The sequence below is a fragment of the Cyprinodon tularosa genome, unplaced genomic scaffold, assembly GCF_016077235.1.
Source record: "Cyprinodon tularosa strain WSP-4 unplaced genomic scaffold, ASM1607723v1 ctg788, whole genome shotgun sequence".
Classification (NCBI taxonomy): domain Eukaryota; kingdom Metazoa; phylum Chordata; class Actinopteri; order Cyprinodontiformes; family Cyprinodontidae; genus Cyprinodon; species Cyprinodon tularosa.
In genome coordinates this window covers 17,635-38,699 of record NW_024039549.1, presented here as the reverse complement: position 1 = coordinate 38,699, position 21,065 = coordinate 17,635, and the positions used below count along the sequence as shown (strand labels likewise).

Sequence of the window (21,065 nt, the reverse complement as noted above, 5' to 3'; positions counted from 1 at the left end):
TCAGCAGTTTGTTTTCTCACCAACACCCTGCCCCAATCTATCAGGGATTTGGTGGTTTTGTTTTAAAAAAAAAAAAATACGTTTCAACATTTAACTATTAATCCCCTGTCTTGTCTAGAATGGCTACACCCCACTTCACATCGCAGCCAAAAAAAACCAGACCAACATCGCAGTAGCACTGCTGCAGTACGGAGCGGAGACCAATGTTCTGACCAAACAGGGAGTCAGTCCCCTGCACTTGGCAGCCCAGGAAGGACATGCTGATATGGTCAGCCTACTCCTGCGCAAAGGAGCTCATGTCAACACTGCAACCAAGGTCTTACACAAAAAAAACACATTTATTTATTTTAATTACTTTATGTAATGACAAATTATGTATGCTGTATAAAATTTGTGTCAACTGCTTTTGCTAACCTCATAAGTTATGCACTTTATGCTCTACAGAGTGGACTTACAGCTTTGCATCTAGCAGCCCAGGAGGAGAGGGTGAATGCAGCAGAGGTTCTGGCCAAACATGATGCAAACCTGGACCAGCAGACAAAAGTATGAACAAACTCTTCTATGTACTCAGAAACAAAGTACTAAACAATGCCACTCTGACTTCTAAGGAGAATTAAAACGCTGCACAAATACCTCTTAACTGACTTCTAAAAGATATTTGGGTACAGTTGAGTTTAGACGGGGTAAAACCGTAAGGATTCCTATAATTTGAAAAATAAATAAAAGAATTATAAAAACCATTGAAACTTTTATTTTACCATGAGTAAATAAATAAATTAAATCCCAATAAAACTGGTTGTAATCCTAACTCCTTATATAAGAAGGTTCATATAACATTATTGAATGTTTCTCCTTTTAATTAATTTCTATAAAAATTTTGTCATGTCAGGAAATCAACATTTTATCCTGCTATCCTTCCCCTTTCAGCTTGGATATACTCCTCTAATAGTGGCATGTCATTATGGAAATCTGAAAATGGTTAACTTCCTGCTACAGCAGGGTGCCAGCGTCAATGCCAAAACCAAGGTACAATTTTCTTTTTATCTTTAAAAAAGACAAACTCAGCTAAATCGAAAATATATTTACTTTATATTCATGATCAAGCCTTTTATCAAAAATATCTCACTTTTTTTTATTATTATTATTCTTTTACAGAATGGTTACACTCCACTCCACCAGGCAGCTCAACAAGGGAACACACACATAATTAATGTGTTGTTGCAACATGGGGCCAAACCCAACACAACTACAGTGGTAAGACTATATTGTTGTCACCTTTTATCGTCTGTCATCTAGACAATAAACTGATCAACTTCATACTATTTGTATGTCTGTTAATTTTTCAGAACGGGAACACCGCTCTGTCCATCGCTAAACGCCTGGGTTACATCTCTGTGGTGGACACACTGAAAGTCGTCACAGAAGAGATCATCACCACCACAACGGTAGGTTTGTGATACAATCTCAGATTTTAGACTAATTTGGATTCTTTTTTTTTGCATAGCTTCCAAATTTTTAATGATTTATCCTTCTTCAATGTGACTGCGACCGTGTGTCATGTCAGACGGTGACAGAGAAACACAAACTCAACGTTCCTGAGACAATGACGGAGATCCTAGATGTATCAGATGAGGAAGGTGAGTTAAAGTTGCTTCAAATAAAACAACTTTGTAGAGAATGTACTCTCTTTTTTTTATTTGGCAAATAGTAATAAAGAATGGAGTTTTATGCGTCTAAAAAATTTATGTCCCATAGTTCTGAAGGTGGATGATGAACCATTATCTGACATGATTGTTTCCCTGGAAGGTACTGCTCTGTCAGCATGGTGTGCAGTGACTTATTTAACCATGAAATAACTATATAAATATAAAATTAAAAGATTAAGTTAATTAAGTTTGGTTGTGTTTATCCATTTTATGTTTAATCTTTTTTTTTTTTTTTTCTTTTAAAGATCAACCACCTTTCTTATTTCAATTCTGACCATAATTGCAAAGCACTAACTGCATGAAAATTTACTGTAGTGACATTGGGTTGTGGAGTTGATTATATCAGCTTACTGTACCATGCATAAATTTATAGTCATTAGATCTTTCCATGAGGTTTTGGTATTGCCATCTTGATTACCTTTAAGTATTTTGATGGCTGATAAGTAAAAGATACAGTATATGTATTTGGCAGATAACCAGGAATGAGCAATATGGTTTTCTAACAATTACACATGATCTAGTTTGAGCCAAACTTTTTCTTGGAACAGAACTTATGGTCTCAAATAGAAGAGTGTGGGGACTTAAGAGCCTCAGAAATACATTCAGTAACATGCAAAATATATTTTATAAATCCCAGGCTGCATTTTAAGCTAGTGGTTTTCAACTGATCAGAGTTTGCTACAGGTTATATAGAACCTAATGCTCAATTCAAGTACATTTTCTGGTCATTTTCTTTTTTTTAATAACAGTGCTTTAATTAAAATGCTGACATGACATAACTATTTTAACCATATCTGTTAAAGTTGTTAAGCACCCTGAATACACCAGAAAACGTTATCAAAAATCCTTTTTTTTTTTCACATTCGTGGTGATTTCTGCAGTTTCTGTCTAGGTCAGTTAAATAACATGCTGCTGTCATTTTGCACATCTCTGGTGTTGCTGCTATTTTCACATATCCATTGTCACTACCTAACCCTTGAGAAAATAAATCAATTTCTTGAGAAAATAAATGCCTTAAAATCCTTTCTGTGTTATCATTTGTTTGTGCCCGATCTGCACCGGAAATGGGATCCTACGCTACTTCCGGGAGCTAACTTTTTAGGCTTTGGATTTAAACATAAATCTAGTGTTTTTGAGTTTTATGTTTTTGTTTCCTTTTAACCTTATGTCATATAGTGCGTAATCTAAAGAAAGAAACAACAAAAATGCAGATAAACATGGTTTAAGCATATTTCACTGGACTGCTCTGAGCATATCCCGTCATGACATCAGAGAAGCAGTTTAATGAAGAGAATGTAAAAAGCATAAAACTTGTCTTACAAAAGTCATAAATTTTTTTGCTATTCTTTAGTGAGCTAAGGATAGAAATAAGTAGTTTTAGTACCATAATTACATTATTTATGGACACCCAGATGCAAGGGCGTAGGAATATGTTTACAATTGGGGGGGACACATGTCGGAAATCTGAGATTCGTAAATATTCAACAGAAACATATCTTAAGTATGCTACTTTAAAAAAAGGCTATTTAATCTTTTACTTTATTCCTTTATAAATGTGTCTTGCAAAAATAATGCATTTAAAATTTACATAATGCATTTGTTCATAAGATGTGGGCATATCACCAAACAAAATGACTGGAGTCTTTTATTAAGCAAAGGGAGATGTCTTTCAAGGGCTTCAGCCCTTGGCATATTTAGTGTCCGCATACGCACTAGAAAATCAAATATTTCAGTTGGATTAAAAACAATTCAGTAGGCCACACAAGTGCAAAGTTTGATATGTTTTATTTTGTCAAACTTGCAATAATGGTCAAAAATGAATTTATATAGATTGACTGACAGAGGGAGCTGACAGTGTGGTGAAGAATTATGGACAGGGCGCTTTGAAGCATCTGGTTCAAAAACGCATTCTAAATCTTTGGTAGAAATCCATCTATCCTTCCATTTTCTGTACACCCTGTCCCTTAGTGGGGTCAGGAGGTGCTGGTGCGCCAGACTGTCCCGACCTTTGGTAGAAATGGCGTCTTTAATTCCAATTTGCAGTACAGAACAGAGAAAACTACAGAGTTGTCAATGTTGTGTTAATCTGTTTATAGTCTAAAAAGAGGAGCCAGCAGTTTGAGGAAATAAAGGTGCAGAAGTTAATTAGTTGGTTAATTAGTGGTTGTGCAGCAGTTCGCTGCTAAGAATTAAAATTAATTCTCCCTGTGGTTTTAACTAACGATCAGGAGCGCGGCAGGTATAACATCTTTCCATTTCGGCAAATCAAAACCACACAAAAAATAAAAAATCCCAGACCGGGCTAATTTCAACACAAGTTGTGTAAGGTGACTGTTACTCACACTGACGTTTCTCTTTTTTTAAAATCTGAGTAAGTCCTACTGCTGTTTAAGCCTTTTAGTTGGTGGTGGCATTGTACTGAAATGAGATATATATAAAAAAATAACATTTTGGCTAGCGTGGCAAACATCTAGAGAAAGTTAGCAGTTAAATATTGGATGAGTGATCAGCCCAAGACTACGGAAGAGGATTAGGGCCACTGAAAAAAGTTAAGTGATTTTTAAATTTTATTTCAGTTTAATACAGGAAAAAAGTCAGAATTCTGACTTTTTTTCACAGAATTCTGACTTTAATCTCATAATTCTGACTTCTTTCTCAGAATTCTGACTTTAATCTCAGAATTTTGGATCTTAATGTAGATGGTCACCATGAAGGAAGAGATGTGGAGCACTCAGCTTCACTGATAAAGATGTGAGTTGTTTGAGGTGGCCAGTGACATATTGGTGAAAAATTACAGAATTAGGCAACTTTTTACGTGCCCGAGGGGTCCCCCTTATAAATGGAGGAGCAGAAGGTCATTAAAACAAGAGAGCTAGTCTCTAAAACAGACATGGCTATGGCTTGATGCGAACATGTTTGTTTTTAAACATACTTTTGTTATATTACATTTGTGTTGTGTTTTCCAAATAGTGTAGAAAATGAATGGTGGGTTTATTATGTTTACCTTTTATGAGCAGGACAGGAAGCAGAGAAGTGTAGCATTACCTCCAACTAGTTAAACTCATAATTATGAAGTTATTCAACAAATTCCTCAAGTAAAAAAGTGCAACTTTGTTTTTTATTTATTTATTTTTTACCAGATTTGTTGATTAATTTCAAAATTATGTATTCCTTCCAAATTTCCAAATCTGAAGAATTTTTTAAACCAATATCTACATTATTTAACATTTAGTTTGTTTTAGCAGTACTTCCTGTTATATTTCCTTATACGTATATTTTACATTTTCTTGCACAGCAAGCTCAGCAGATTTGAAATTGTGTGCTTGTGTACAAGTAGTAAATCTTTACTCTAAACATATATTCTGGTTATTTTTTTAGTTAAACCTTCTTGTTTTTATATATCTGTATAGTACCCCAAGCCTCCCCCCCCCCCAAAAAAAAAAAAACACTGTAAATTGATTAGAAATATTAATCATCTGTCAGATTTCTGAGAAAAAAGTCAGAATTCTGAGATTAAAGTCAGAATTTTGAGGAAAAAAGTCAGAATTCTGAGATTAAAGTCAGAATTTTGAGGAAAAAAGTCAGAATTCTGAGATTAAAGTCAGAATTTTGAGGAAAAAAGTCAGAATTCTGAGATTAAAGTCAGAATTCTGAGAAAAAAGTCAGAAGAAAAAAGTCAGAATTCTGAGAAAAGTCAGAATTCTTACTTTTTTACCCATGTTAAAAAATTTAAAAATCAGTTAACTTTTTTTTTCCAGTGGCCCTAATCCTCTTTCGTACAAGACTAAGATGACTAAACCAAAAAGATTCAGTTTCTATATATGAAAGTGAACTGACAACAAAGACGTTTCAAATAGGCAGCATCCCGACAGACCATTCTACCTCTTTCACAAGTTTCTGACTTCTGTATCGCTGTTTCCCTCCCTTCACTCTCACTCAGCAGTTCAGAGAGGGGAGGGGGAGTACAGTGACGTAACGCTATGCTGCGCCTTCAAAATAAAAGCACGCTAGTTAAAAAATGTCAAAATCTAATATTTTGCGGTACAATTTTTTGGGGGGGACATATCCACCTGGCTTTTATATTGGGGGGGACATGTCCCCCCCGTCCCCCCCGCTTCCTACGCCGCTGCCCAGATGTATATATGTTCGCGCATGCGCAGAATGGAACGTGCTTCTGGGACGGATCAGGTAGTGACATCCATCACTGTAAAAATGTTCATAGTTGTTTATTGATTATTTATTCTACAGATACAGAGTATTGTAAAACTCTATGCAGTACTTTTATATATCTATATATATCTATACAGTTATTTTTATACACTTTCTAACATTGTGTGACCACTTCTGCTATAACCTTTTGCTGCTGCTGCTTTAACACCACAATTTCCTCATTGTGGGACAATAAAGTGATTTTCTATTAGATTTTCTATTCTCTGTATCTCAAATGTTATATATGATGAGGATGCCATTAATGAAACCTTTACCAACGCTGTAGAATAAGAAAAAGGGTTCAGTGTCCAATTTGTTTGTGTTTTCAGCTAAACCAGAGCCTAGAAGTTACACTTATTGGAAGTAGTGAATAGTTTTTTCTTCTTATTCCTATTTGAGTAGTGATGGAGTAATATTTACTCATCACAGCATTTCATCTGAGAGAGGCTTCCTTTTTAAGTGTAATACACTGTCAAATGTTATTTTCCGCCAGCTGACTCTTTCTTTGTAATCTGACTATATCCTTGTTTATTCTGAAGATGGGGATGTTGATTTATATTGCCGTAAGTTGAGGATTAAGTATGTTGCCACAAATTGGTATCTCAGAGATGTAGTCGGGTGTAATCTGTGTTATAGTTTACCTGAATGTTGCTATTCTAAGTTTGCATTTGGTAACAAAATGTGAGCCACAAGTTAGACTGTAGATTTTATGGGGAATGTCTTAGCAGACCAGTTAAGCAGTGCTTAATTTGCAGCCCATTTTAGATTTAGAATATACAGTTTAGTATAATGGAATTTTAATACTTTACTGATGTTGTGGATGCTATTTGATATATAACAGCTCCTTTTTTGTAAAAAGAAGATTTTATAAACGAGACATTGTGATTTGAAGATTCTCTGTTTGTTGTAGGATTATACGTTTATGTTTTTTAGATAATAAAAAACAGAGCAAACAATTAAAAAAGAGTAAAGTACCACTATTGTGTCACTACTAGCAGCCTACAGTACAGAGGTAATTATACTAAGGAGATTACAGTAAGAGGGATGTTTTCACTGTGATTGAAACTTGTTTGAATCAAAGTTTATTTTTATTAACAATTGCTCATTATCATCATTACTTTTTAAAGACTCAAATATGTCCAAATAGAAATATGAGTAAATCAAATAAAACAATACAATTCAGAAATAAAAAAAAAAAAGCTAAAACAGTTCCATATTCTAGAATTAAAGAGTACCCAAAACTGGCAAACACTCTGGCGTCGAGGTAGTGACAGCCCACTGCTCAAATACTCCTCCAGTAATGATCCAATGAGCCGCAGGTGTGCAGGGAGGCCCAACGAGGAACAGGTTACCCCCTGGTGGTGGAGGGAGAAAAACACACAAACAACCCACACAAACTGGATTCCTAACATAAAGGACTAGAAATAATCAAATAATCTGCATAGAGGAGCTGATATTTCTTTGCTTACCAGCAACACATCTTATCCCACAGCGTTGCAGATGCTTTAATAAATATCCATGTACACATAAAAAGAATAGGAGACAAAATGCTTCTCTAAGCTAACATATGATGCTTCCAGGTGAGGATACAATGACGGGGGATGGAGGGGAATACCTGAGAGCAGAGGACATATGGAAACTGCAGGACGATTCTCTGGACAGCTTCAGCTACATGAACTATTCCTTGGACAGGTGATTAAAAAAACATGCATGCAACTGCACCATTTCACCCAGGAATGCTGTCATTGATGGGACTAAAGTGCTTAGGCTGTTATCTAGATCTGGATCTATACAGACTTGAACAGTTATGGCTGCTATTTACAGGAACGTGAGTGCTGCTGTCCTCACAACACTTTATAGCTCATTTTGTAGGTGGCTGTGTCATCTTTTCTGTTGCTGCCATGATTGTGCATGTCAGGAGGAAATCACACTCCAAGTGATAGAGAAGCTCTTCAAATAGAGGAAACTCTGCCGTTTGAACAAATGCATGGAGTAATGTGTCAATTGTATCTCCCACAACTGTTTTCCTATTAAGCCTACGTCATTTAAATTAAAAATAAACATATTTTTAGGTTGTCTGAAGTTGTGGCTTTTTATTAAAGGACCCAGCACACTCCTATTCACCAAAGTTTTAATCAGAGAGATGAAGTTCTCATTGAAGATATCCTGAAGAGCCACCAGGTGAGGGAATAGGTAGCAATGTCGTTTAAAGCTTTCCCAGAGTTGTTTTTTTTCCCAGTCCAGTTGACCATGTATGTTTTTCTTTTAGGTATCAGCATTGTCTAGAGAGCATGACAAGGAATCTTTCCGACTGAGCTGGGGTGCTGAACACCTCGATAACGTCATGCTGCCTCCTAGTCTGCTGCACTCTGGGTATATGAACACCCTGCCTTATATTCAATGTTTTGATGTAGTTTAATAAAATATGAATATAAGTAAAATGTTATAAGATATAGGTCTAATAACAATTTTGACCCCATTTATCAAACAAATTTCTAGCCGATGGCACAGAGTATATTTTGTCAATTTGGGAAAAAGTTTTAAAGAACATGTTGCAAATACTATCCCAGTGGGAAAACCTCGGGAAAAAAATTACTTAATGAAAGGATTTAAACCACTGAAATGCATGTTGAATAGGATTATTATTACTACATGTAACCCACTCAAATTTGAACAGCATTGCCAGCTTTAGAAAATGGAATAAATAAATTATGTGTGGCCATAGCGCATCCAGAAACAAGACTTTTAGATGTAATTTAGTAATAGAGTACTTGTTACATGTATACATGCAGTTGCAAATGTTTGCTTCATGTTTGTGAGCATCTGTTGTCTTGCTTGTAGTACGAACATGTGATTATGTTGCTATATTTTCCTCAAAACAATCAGATTAATCAGGCCTTCAGCAGCTTCACAGTAAATGGGATTTTGTTTTAAGACATATCTGCTGATGACTGAATAGTAATTAGATTTGGAGGCAACCTTTTCAGACACTGTCTGATGAAGCGTAAAAATTAAATGTTAAACTTGAATTAAATACTGTAGTTATTTTAATAGAATATCCAATAGGTTTCTTTATATGTTAAATCCCCTTTAACCATCATCCACACTGTGTTTGGTGGCAATATAAACAAAATAAACTCCTAATTAAGCCTATTTTTTTCATAATTTTAGTCATTTTAAACTGAAACTTGAATTTTATTTTTGAATGAAGACATGTGTAATATAAGGCAAATAGCTGTTTTCTTGACCACCAGCCATACTTGATTAGAACCTTGGGGTAGCTTTTGCAATGCTACAAAATATGTATCTTTAAATGTTAACCTCATATTAGCTATAATTATTTCATAACTAGATGTGAAGAAGCCCTGTCACAATCACTTTTTTCTTTTTATATTTTTACAGTCCTTCACAACTATGTTTCCTTCACTTTGAAAACTGCCGGGTTAATGTTCATTAAGGTTATATTATAAAGCATTTATGTGTCCAATCAGGTACTAATCCAAACCCTGGGTTGCTCTAACATAGTTAAGTTGGATCATGGGTTGAGACTCAGCCTTTTAGATTTCAAAACAGAATGTCAACTTCAGTGATTACAGACATAATCTGGAATACTAAACAGTGTTAAAAATTTTTTGATTTTTAGTGTAACTCCTTAGAAATGACAAGATCACTGTGTAATAATAAATTCCTGAAAAAAGCAACATATGTTGTGCTGTATAAGTATCACTGATCACCTCAAGACATCTTGTATTACCTGCCAAATGGAAGCACTACATCGACGCAGCTTAGACTAATCGTGGTGCTTTGAACAGATTTAAGGAAAACCTGGTAAAAAGAGGATGTTGAACATAGGTTGCAGAAGCTAATGTGTTGTCTAATGGGAACTAGTCATAAATCAAATTCGGTGACATCTATAATTATTGCATCTTTTAACATTTGTGTATTTTATGGTGACAAGGAGGTTTCAGTCTGACCAAGTTTTTGATAAGGTCAGAAGAAGAATGAAGCGCATTTTAGTCTCTTCTGATCAAATTCAGTTTCAAGTTTGACCAAACCTTTGATCAAAATGGCCTAACCTATATTATTATATATATATTATATATTACCACAACATGAACCCAGCATTTGGATTAATGGAATAAGCCAGCAGTTTTTCTTTTGTTGTTTTTCTTTTTTTGGTGTGCGTTTTCTGTTTTTTCTCCATGTATGCTTGAGTGTACTGTTATGTCTGGTTGGGTTTGTTTCCACTTTTACTCATTCTTTATTCTCTTCTTCTCTTGTTGCTTCTTTCCATTGTCTTCTCTTGGTTATGTCTGTGACTGCGTGTCTGTATGTGTCACTGCTGTGTTCTGCTTCTAGCCGTTCCTCTCCATGCCTAGACCATGACAACAGCAGGTGAAGCTCCTTTGTGCTTGTATCCAATTACCTCAGTCCTCTTTAATGACATTTTACCTCCATCCTATTTCTCTGCATGGTTTGCCAATGCATGACTTTATATGAACTGGTTTTAGAAATTAAAAAAAGTAGCTCTAAACTGTTGCCTTTTTATCCTCTAGAAATATTATAGTTTGCAATCTATGGATATATTGTCAAAAGGAAATACTTATAATATAATTATTTACAAAAAAGTATATTTCTGCTGTATTTCTTGCAAGGTTCTCATGAATGTGCAGTAATCCGTTTTCTTTCCCAGTATTAATATAGAACATTCAAAGTCAGTTACTTTAGGCAAATGTTTGTTTGCTGTTTTATAAATGAATAGATTCTACTGTTTATATACACTGTATTAAAGACCTTTGTAACCTGATTTCTTTCATCATCGGACAACAAATCAGCCTCTTCCTGTGTTGAGTCAGTTAGCAGTACCAAAATGACAATTTTTCTCAAAGTCAGATCCAGGATATGGATCTTGAGAATTAGAATGAAAGATTCCTGGTATACACCAAGATTATGCTACATCCAGCTTTGAGATAGCCCAGAAGATAAAGGCAATTCTTTGTACATTTCTGATCAGCTCACAAAATGTCAGTTAACTTCTCACCCATCTCTAAAAATATTTCAAGATGACACTATTCTTGTTAAGGGGAATTTGTTGAAGCAATTAACAAGGATACTAGTTTAAGCTGTTAAGATCATCATCTGTAGTGAAACAACTCCTGTTATGTCCAGACCTGAAAAGCCACTTAAAGAAGTAAAAGGCATTTCTAAAAAAGCATAATAAAATGCAAAGTAAGTAGTCTCATCACGTAAATGAAAGTTTTTTGGCCCAAAAATCTATCATTGTATCTGGAGAAAAATGAGGATGCAAACTTTAAAGCACAATTTTCGGTAAAATACAGTCGTGAGATTATGACATCTATGTGGGGTTTTCTGTTTACTAACACAGCTCTCGGTCTTCTTGACTAAAATTATCCTAATTATACAGCACATTTGAAAAAAAAAAAGTGACTTTTGGACAACTGCGTTCATGTTTTGGAGGAACTATCACCAATTCCTTATCTCTTTCCCATTGAAGATGTTTGGCTAGAAAGGAAGTTGTGCAGAGTCAAGCCCACCAAAACTTGACAGAGCAGTTGTGTCAAAATGAATGGGCTGAGATTCCATAAAGCTACAACGTTAAGCCTCCTTAAGAATTTCCAAAAGCCAAAGGCAATTTTGACAAATTCATAGGAAATTTATGAAAACTTCTAATTTGTGTAGGGTAAACCTAGCTGACCTAAAACAGTAAAAGGTAAAGTCCGATGATAGCATAAAAATATGGTCATATGTCTTCAATACAGTGTATGTAAATTTGGAAATCTGATTTTAAAATCCTTTTTTTAATTGCTGTAAATGTCTCCACCTATTTTCTCTTCCATCCAATTTCTCTGTGTGGAGATGTATTTAAACCCTGCCAACCCTTTTTTCTGGGCCCTCTCTTTAGCTTCCTGGTAAGCTTTATGGTTGATGCAAGGGGCGGAGCCATGCGGGGGTGCCGTCACAACGGCCTACGGATCATCGTGCCGCCAAGGAAGTGTTCGGCACCTACTCGTGTGACTTGCAGGCTGGTTAAGAGACATCGCTTGGCTTCAATGCCCCCCATGGTGGAGGGCGAGGGGCTTGCTGGTCGAATCATAGAGGTTGGACCAACTGGAGCTCAGTTCCTCGGGTAGGTCAATGTTTAAGTATAATGAACACAAACTCTAAAATCTGGCTTTTCTAATACACTCAATTTTTTTTTCATCAAATACCTTGAAAATTTATAAGGTCTCAATATGATATTGGGAGACCATTTCAATCAATTAACCATCTATACAATGTTTTTAATGTCTCGAGTCCTTAATTTCTTTTTCACACGTGAGAGTTGAAAACAAGAGCAACTGCTATATTCAAAACAGAAATAATGTTAATAATAATCAATAAAATTTTGTTTATTTTAATTTACCATAAAGTAAGTAATTTAACTCTTGAATGAGAAACCCCTCAAATACATGGATGGATTTTTATCCACTATGATAAATAAACAATAAGGTTGTTTCCTGTGTTTAAAAAGCAGGGCTGGAAAACTAGGTAATAAATGTCTTTTTTTAAGGTATGTAGAAAGGAATAGAATAGAAAATCCCTTTTATTGTCCCACAATGGGGAAATTCTGGTGTCTACAGCTGAAAAATAGATCATAGAAATAATGGTCACACAAATGTGGAACATAGAAAAATGTATTAGAATCACATACTAGTGAAGAGTGAAAACATAAACAACAAAATAAAGTATTGTAAAGTGTTTTAACAATATGAAAACAGTACCTGGAGAGTAAATAACTGATTTACAGCTATGGACATTTTTACAGTAATGTATATTTTTAAAAAGCAGCAACATCAGAGATGTGCAAAATGACAGCAGCATGTTATTTAACTGACAATGATAGTACCTGCAAAATCAGCATGAATGTAACATCTTATTGAGGTTGTTGGGAACAGTGGTGGTTACAGAGTCTTACAGCTGCTGGGAGGAAGGATCTGTGATAACGCTCGCTGGTGTATTTAGGATGCAACAGTCTGTCACTGAAGGACCTCTAAATTTCTGCAACAGCTTCATGCATGTGATGTGATTATCCAACCAAGATGTTAATTTAGTTAGGATCCTTTTGTTTTCCATCTCCTGCACTGAGTCCAGAGGGCATCCAATCACAGAACTGGCCTTCCTGATCAGCTTATCCAGCTGCTTTCTTTCAGCTACAGATAAGCCACTGCTCCAACAGACATCTCCACAGAACATGGCTGATGCCACAATAGAGTCATAGAAGGTCTTCAAGAGCGCCCCCTGCACTCAAAAAGATGTGTCTCTTTAGCAGGAAGAGTCTGCTCTGACCTTTCCTATGTGTTGTGAGTCCAGTTTGTTATTCAGGTGAACACCTAGGGACTTTTAAGAGTCCACTATCTTAATGTCCGTTCCCTGGATGTTCACCAGTGTCGGTGGGGTGGATCTGCTTCTGCGAAGGTCCACCACTAGTTCTTTGGTTTTCCCTGCATTAATCAGAAGCAGTAGATCTAGTATTATTTTATACCGCTAGCTCATTAAAGTCCATTGACGTCAGGAACCTTGTGACGTCTCCTTCCTGGAGGCTGTTGACTAGCAACGCAGCTGAGTTCTGGATCAGAAGACAGAAAAAGAAACAGCCAGAGGTTTTTGCACAATCCAGCCAGAAAGCCTGATAAATATTCCAGCCCTGACAAAAAACGTTTTTGTGTTTGCTTTGTAATATTTGTGTATTTTGTATGTTTTGTAAAATGAAATGCCAAATTCAGTAAAATGAAATGGTCTTCCTTCACATCCTTAACATGCTATATAACAAGCACCTCAAATGGTTCAAGCACCTCAGATAGAAAATAAGGAGCCTCAGAGATACCAAAGCTAGTCATAGCAGAGGGTTACCTCTGACTGAAGCTCCTTGGACCTAAAGCCACAAACCTCCAAGCTGAAAGAAGGAATGAGGTGGCAGAACCACAAAACAGAAAAGCAAGTAGTTTCAAAAAGTAAACATTCTTTTTCAACACAGTTGATACTTTTTTCCTGTTCTATATATGGCTCTATCTTATGGCTTATTTCACAAGATGTACGTGCAGTGTACCCTATGAAACTTAAAGTTCCTTTCACTTTTCTGCCAACCTTAAACCTAAAACAAACAAAAAATCGAGAGAGAGAGAGAGAGAGAGAGAGAGACTGGATAAACTAATAATAAAAACAGAACCTTTATTCATGAATCCGTCACTTTTCCTTTGTAGAAATTTGTGTTAAATTATTATTATTATGATTATTTTTTACAAAATATACCTCAGTTTGAATGATACTGACAGAAAATAATAATTGAATTGTTTATGTTATTGTTTAGATTCATCTGTATATATTTTAACGCACATTAAGAAGCCTGTGATAGAATTGCTTAGCTTATGAAATGAAATAGTAAAAATTACGAGACCTAATAAAACAAATCTCTTATGTTAATAAATACAATTTAAAGTAGATTTCCCCCACCTGCAAGTACATGTGTCTTACTTTGTGTACTCTCAGTGGAGCTTTGTGTTCAAATTTTTCTTCTTCACTCCTTCCTCTGTGCTGCGTACGGAATCAGTAAGCTCCACCTTCCCACCGCTCCGCCCCCTCTGAATGAGGGCGAGAGCCTGGTCAGTCGCATCCTGCAGCTGGGTCCTCCAGGAACAAAGTTCCTCGGGTAGGATCATTGGAAGGGGGGAACACTGCCATCTTGGAATCTGGGTCATATAGACACTCTTTTATTTTTTGCCACTACGATTACTTTAGGATTAAGTTTTTTTTTTTTTAACAACATTTTTGAAGTTTTATACCTTTTCAGTTGGATTTATTTTGTTTTTGCTTTTACCTGAAAGAAAAATGTTGTGATGCGAGAACTCCTGACCTGCTATCCTCAGTTGCTTAGTTACCCCTTGTTTTTTTGTTGCGTTCTGCCAATCTCACATAGCTAATGCTGTTTATAATCATTGTTTTTCATTATTTCATGATGTTGTTGTTTTTTACATTTAGCATGAAATCCTCAAGATTATAACATTTATTTTTTTTGTATGGGATTTTTCATAAATTGTATAACTTTCTAAATCTAAAATAAGCCCTGGGAGGCTTCTGTTATTTCTAATTCTACTTGTGCTCTTTTGTTTTGCCTCTTAAATCCATACCAGGCCTGTGATTGTAGAAATTCCCCATTTTGCCGCACTACGGGGTACTGAAAGGGAACTTGTGATTTTGCGGAGTGAAACAGGAGAAAACTGGAAAGAACATCACTGTGACTTCACTGAGGAGGAGCTGAACCAGATTCTTAATGGCATGGATGAAAGTAAGGGACATTGATAGAAAACAAGATCTCACAGCTTGTAAAAGGAAAGATTTTATGAAGATTAATTTAAAAAAGGCTAGAATTTAGCGTCAAATCATGATAACGGCTGCTATGTTGATTTCAATATATATTATATGATTAAACAATTCATTGATTAAAGAGAGTAAATAGTAATGGAGAGTATTTGTCACATTTTCCAGAGCTTGATTCTCCTGAAGAGCTCGAAAAGAAGAGAATTTGTCGGATTATCACCAGAGACTTTCCTCAGTATTTCGCTGTGGTATCCAGGATTAAGCAGGATAGCCATCTGATTGGTCCAGACGGTGGCGTGCTCAGTAGTACTCTAGTACCCCAGGTCCAGGCGGTCTTCCCCGAAGGCGCCCTCACCAAGAAGATCAGAGTTGGGCTACAGGTATATACATGTGAAAAAGAAATCATTTGAGAGTTTTTAGATATGGCTAACAATACATTAGATAATACCAATAATACATACAGTATAATACATTTTGTTTAGAATTTTACAGTTAATGAATTTATCTATCTTTAGACTTATAGCAGCCTTTACTAAGGTTAGAATAGTTGGCTTTGGTAAACATAAGCAGGTGTGTTTTTTTTATATTCATAAAATAATTTAGTTTTTAGTCCAGTCTTGTAGTGCTAAGGAATTGGATACACTTTTTAAAATAACTGGTCATTGTTCAGGTCCAGATAAACCTGAAATTTTTCCCATTCTAATCAATAGATGATTTCTGGCTGCACCTCCACTTTTGATTATTATGGTGTTTGGATCATTTTCAAAAATGATCGGTAAGTTTAGGTTTCCAGAACCCTAATAACAAACGTTTCTCTCTTTCTAGGCTCAACCAATTGATGAAGAGCTTGTGAAAAAGATTCTTGGCAACAAAGCCACTTTTAGCCCAATTGTTACATTAGAGCCGAGACGGAGGAAGTTCCATAAACCGATCACCATGACTATCCCCATCCCAAAAACCTCCAACACTGATGGACCTAATGCTGTGTTTAGTGGAGAGACTCCCACTTTACGTTTGCTTTGCAGTATAACAGGTAATATGGCAAATACATTTTGTGAAATGATCACACCTATACTACTTGATAAAAAACAAAACAAAGTTAAATTAATAGTTCAAATTAATTTTTGAGATAAATGAACTGCTAATGTTAAAAGGATAGTAAAACAGTCTGTGCTTTTATCCATTCAGGTCAATACATTTCTAGATAATCAGTATCAGTTATTCATAGGATCCCATTTGAAGTTCACTAAACATTTGGTGATTTTTTTTTATTAACATTTGTTGAGATGACATTGTAATTTGAAAACATGAGATTATTATCAACACATTTTCATGTCAGGTTTGATTGCTGTAATGTAATTTATTGTACTGCCAGTTCTTTAACAAGGCATTATTCTGTGTTTTAGGTGGAACCACACCTGCCCAATGGGAGGATATCACTGGCTCCACACCACTCACTTTTGTTAACCAATGTGTTTCCTTCACTACCAATGTGTCAGCAAGGTAAAGTGGCGTTTGTAGGGCAGATGGTGAATGCTGCAGCTGTGTTTTAAACTCAATGTTCTTTTCTCATTAGTCTGCTGGTTACCAGTTGCTTGTCAATGAAATTCACAGGTTCTGGCTCATAGACTGCAGACAGATCCAGGAGTCTGTTAATTTTGGAACACAGCTCTACAGAGAACTCATCTGTGTACCCTACATGGCTAAGTTTGTCATCTTTGCCAAAACGCTGGATCCAATAGAGGCACGGTTGCGTTGTTTCTGCATGACAGATGACAAGATGGACAAAACCTTGGAGCAGCAGGAAAACTTCACTGAAGTAGCGCGTAGCCGAGATGTTGAGGTACGATTGGAAAAGCTTAGGATAAAAAGATTCCAGAAGGGAAGAGCATTTTTATTCTTATAATTAACCTTCAGCAGAAAATTCTATTGATGAAAAAAATGAATGACTTTATTTCAGACATTCCATTAAATTTCAATTTTAACACACAAACATTCTGTGCTTATGTCTGAAAAAGGGGTGAAACTCATTTAAAGGTGTGAAACGTATAATTATTTAATATTTTATGTGTAAATAAATGCAGAGAAGCATTTTTTTTCATGAAAGTAGTACTAAAAAGGTGGTTATGTCACTGAATGAAACAATTATGGTTTTGTATCATATGCATGTATTATCCACCCACAGGTGCTGGAGGGAAAGCCCATATATGCTGACTGCTTCGGAAACCTTGTTCCTCTTACAAAGAGTGGACAGCACCATGTGTTCAGTTTCTTTGCCTTTAAAGAGAACAGACTGGCACTCTTTATTAAAGTATTTCCATATAACAAATACACATTTCTGAGGTGTCCTTTAAGATGTATTTGAATATGTCCTACATACAACCATTTCTTCTATGAACAGATTCGTGATACTGCCCAGGAGCCCTGTGGTCGCTTGTCCTTCACCAAGGAACCCCGCACATACCGAAGCCTTCATCACAATGCTATCTGCAACCTTAACATCACTCTTCCTACCTACTCAAAGGTAGTTTTGATAAGAATTGGAACTATTCTAATTAATTGTGATTTCTACAGGAATGTTTATGTTTTCAAATCTTAGAGATTGCAGTAATGTTTATTCTTTCTTTTCTTCAGGACCCTGATTCAGACCAAGACGGGGAAGACGAGGTTAGTAAGATTTTCTCTTCATATTTTAAAGTACCAATGAGAATAACTGGGTCATAACGATGACTGTTTAATCCTTTCTTTTCAGAGTGAGAAGAGTGATAAGAAATGTAAGTTTTTATTTAGTTATAACTTAAAACATCAAGCATGAAGATCATATTAGGGCTTTATATGATATTAAACTGTTTTCAGTTATTTGTAATAAAGTGATATTCTAAATTCATTCTGTAACTGAATTTTTATTAACTGCTGTTAGCGTAAAATGATAGAATAATTTGAATGAATTGTGTTTCTTACTTTGCTCCACTAACACAGAGTGTAGTAATATGATGGTTAATGGCAGCTATGCTATGGCTATGTTCCCCTCACTGCAGACTCAACTAACCCTCTCCATGTTTTAGCATGTTGTATTGTTCTCTGTTTTGCTTTGCTTTTTTAACAATCATATGTTATGGTCAAAATAATACTTTCCATTTTGGCATAAAATTGTTTTAATTCATTTAATTTAATGTCTATAGTAAATATTTTCATAAACAATTTTTGCAAACAAAAGAGAGAAAGTATTCATTTTGACTTGTTTCTCTGTTTATACCCAATTCATGTCATCATTAGAAGCATGCAAACAAAACTTGACTTCTGTTCAGCAGTACAACCACATGTGAGGTTGCCAGTCAAACTACCAGAAGTAGACCTTCTCCAATAATTCAAGTCATTAATAAGAACATTCAAACATTTAACTTAAAATGTAAAGATCAAAGAATGTTGAAATGTCCGACAAGGAAAAAAACAAATCCATCAAATAAATAAGTAATGAATGCTAAACTGGCTTTTAATTTATTTTAATCAACCCAATAAATTTAATGCATTCCATATTATAATGCAGTCATTTCTTTCTGATACAATATCCTGTGGCTTTAAGGATATGTATAGGAGAAAAGTGCAGCCATTATATTGTATCGTTCTTCAGGTTTTTGTTTTTTTTAGGTGTGAGGTTAAACTAAGCCCTCCTTCCATTTTTTATTTCAAAGATTTCCAAAGATTAGTCCTTAACAGGAGCACTGACTAAATCCCATTTATGTTGCTCTAATGTTGCATTTTCATAAAATATGACAAAATGTGTTTCTATTTATCTCCGTACTGTCATCAATTCAGCTTACCAGGACAATTTTCTTAAAGGAATAGTACACCCAAAACATGATTAGCCTTCATTTTCTACTCACCCCCATGCTGAACAAAACTCTGGAGTACTTTTTTGATATCTCAAATGCATCTGGAGATCTGGGAGGCTTCTTGCTGTCTGCTGACATTCAAATAATGGAGGTCTATGGTGACCGAGACAGAAAGGTCCACAAAAGTCCACAAAAACGTGTCAATATTCCTCCATACTGCTCGTCCAATGTAATCCAAGTGTCCTGAGTGGGTAGCATCCAGAATTTACTCGAAACGAAGTCATTTAGAACGTTTTAGAGCCTAAACAGTAGTGTATAGGATTTCCTAATAGCGCCCCCATGCGCGCTCACGATTCTACGGAAGCCGGCAGACCAAACCGGAAGAAAGTGCGCATTCAGCGTCTGCTCTGCCGATAATGCAAGCGTAGAAGAAGAAATGTGCTGTTTACCTGTGCAAAGAAAGAAACAACGAAAGAAAAATGTCTGAGGACTTCAGTGTTGAGGAAGAGCATGAGTTCTTTGCCGAGCTGAATGCGCTGGTTTGGTCTGCCGGCTTCCGTAGAATCGTGAGCGCGCATGGGGGCGCTATTAGGAAATCCTATACACTACTGTTTATGCTCTAAAACGTTCTAAATGACTTCGTTTCGAGTAAATTATGGACGTTACCCACTCAGGACACTTGGATTACATTGGACGAGCAGTATGGAGGAATATTGACACGTTTTTGTGGACTTTTGTGGACCTTTCTGTCTCGGGCGCCATAGACCTCCATTATTTGAATGTCAGCAGACAGCAAGAAGCCTCCCAGATCTCCAGATGCATTTGAGATATCAAAAAAGTACTCCAGGGTGTTGTTCAGCATGGGGGTGAGTAGAAAATGAAGGCTAATCATGTTTTGGGTGTACTATTCCTTTAAGAACCTTTCAAAAAGTGCTGTTATTAGATTCACAGATAAAGTTTTTTTTTATTCTTTTACACAACACTAGAATCATCCAAAACAAGAAAGCCCTCTACATTTCTTACAACATTTCATGCATTTTTATTTTAGACAGTAGAGCAGATAATAAGCATAGATATTTTCCTGAGTCATGCCTTATACTATCACATCTGTTATTCTGTACATCTGTTATTCAGGTCACACCACTTAATTGTTATGCAGTTCTGACTTTAAAGACAGTTTCTAGGTGCTTTATTAACCTCTTGAGATCACAGACAATAGCAGTTTGCTCTGCAGACTCGCTCTGCCTATAGTATAGGGTTTACTGTCCAAATTTGAAATTCTTCAGTTATGTTGAAAGTTAAACAAAATGAACATTACAATGACTGTATTGTAATGAAACAATAAATACAAATTTAAATGAGTTGTTTTTTTTCTTTAAAGTACTATACATACGCTTGCCAATCAGATGAGGTCTTCCCTACGTAACACTTTAGACACATTGGAAACAGATAAAAAGAAACATAATACATGGCAGCAAAGGACTTCAATCAAATTTATGAGGAGGCAGAGAGTCAAAAATTTAATCTGAGTGGAGAAGTTCTCCACCAAGACTTCCTTACACAGACCTCAGAGGTTTTGGTTTGGACAAAAACGAACATGTTAAAAACTGAGGAAGTGTCAAGTGCCTGAATTTAAATACACTACTACTGAGCTAAAATATAGTTTACTCCATTTTGCTCTGAATTTAAGCATTAAGGAAGAAACATTCCAAGAGCAGTAAATTCCAGCATATCTCAAAACCCACAAAGGCTTGGATTTCTTATAGCCTACTTATTATTATATTCTTTATAGTTGAGTATTGCTTTCTTTGGTTACATCAGATCAGTTTCAATGTAGAAACCCACATTTTTGCGTCTAAAGCAGTATTGTAAATTAAGGTCTAACTTTTTTTGATTTTGGGTTGCATATTACAAACAACATCATCTTATTCGTTCTTTGTTC

General features: G+C 35.7%; 1 protein-coding gene across 1 annotated transcript in view; it reads left to right on the top strand.

Annotated features, from left to right (window-relative positions):
• Nucleotides 1-21,065, top strand: part of ank2a (ankyrin 2a, neuronal) — a 52,252-nt gene that overhangs the window by 17,671 nt on the left and 13,516 nt on the right. The window contains exons 16-33 of the mRNA XM_038271012.1: nt 119-316; nt 445-543; nt 928-1,026; nt 1,347-1,445; nt 1,565-1,637; nt 1,756-1,806; nt 7,496-7,607; nt 8,018-8,096; nt 8,185-8,288; nt 11,839-12,063; nt 14,524-14,622; nt 15,547-15,670; nt 16,116-16,323; nt 16,697-16,793; nt 16,905-17,133; nt 17,692-17,814; nt 17,925-17,957; nt 18,043-18,064. Coding sequence (XP_038126940.1) covers nt 119-316; nt 445-543; nt 928-1,026; nt 1,347-1,445; nt 1,565-1,637; nt 1,756-1,806; nt 7,496-7,607; nt 8,018-8,096; nt 8,185-8,288; nt 11,839-12,063; nt 14,524-14,622; nt 15,547-15,670; nt 16,116-16,323; nt 16,697-16,793; nt 16,905-17,133; nt 17,692-17,814; nt 17,925-17,957; nt 18,043-18,064 — 2,074 coding nt within the window. The remainder of the gene's footprint in view (nt 1-118; nt 317-444; nt 544-927; nt 1,027-1,346; nt 1,446-1,564; nt 1,638-1,755; nt 1,807-7,495; nt 7,608-8,017; nt 8,097-8,184; nt 8,289-11,838; nt 12,064-14,523; nt 14,623-15,546; nt 15,671-16,115; nt 16,324-16,696; nt 16,794-16,904; nt 17,134-17,691; nt 17,815-17,924; nt 17,958-18,042; nt 18,065-21,065) is intronic.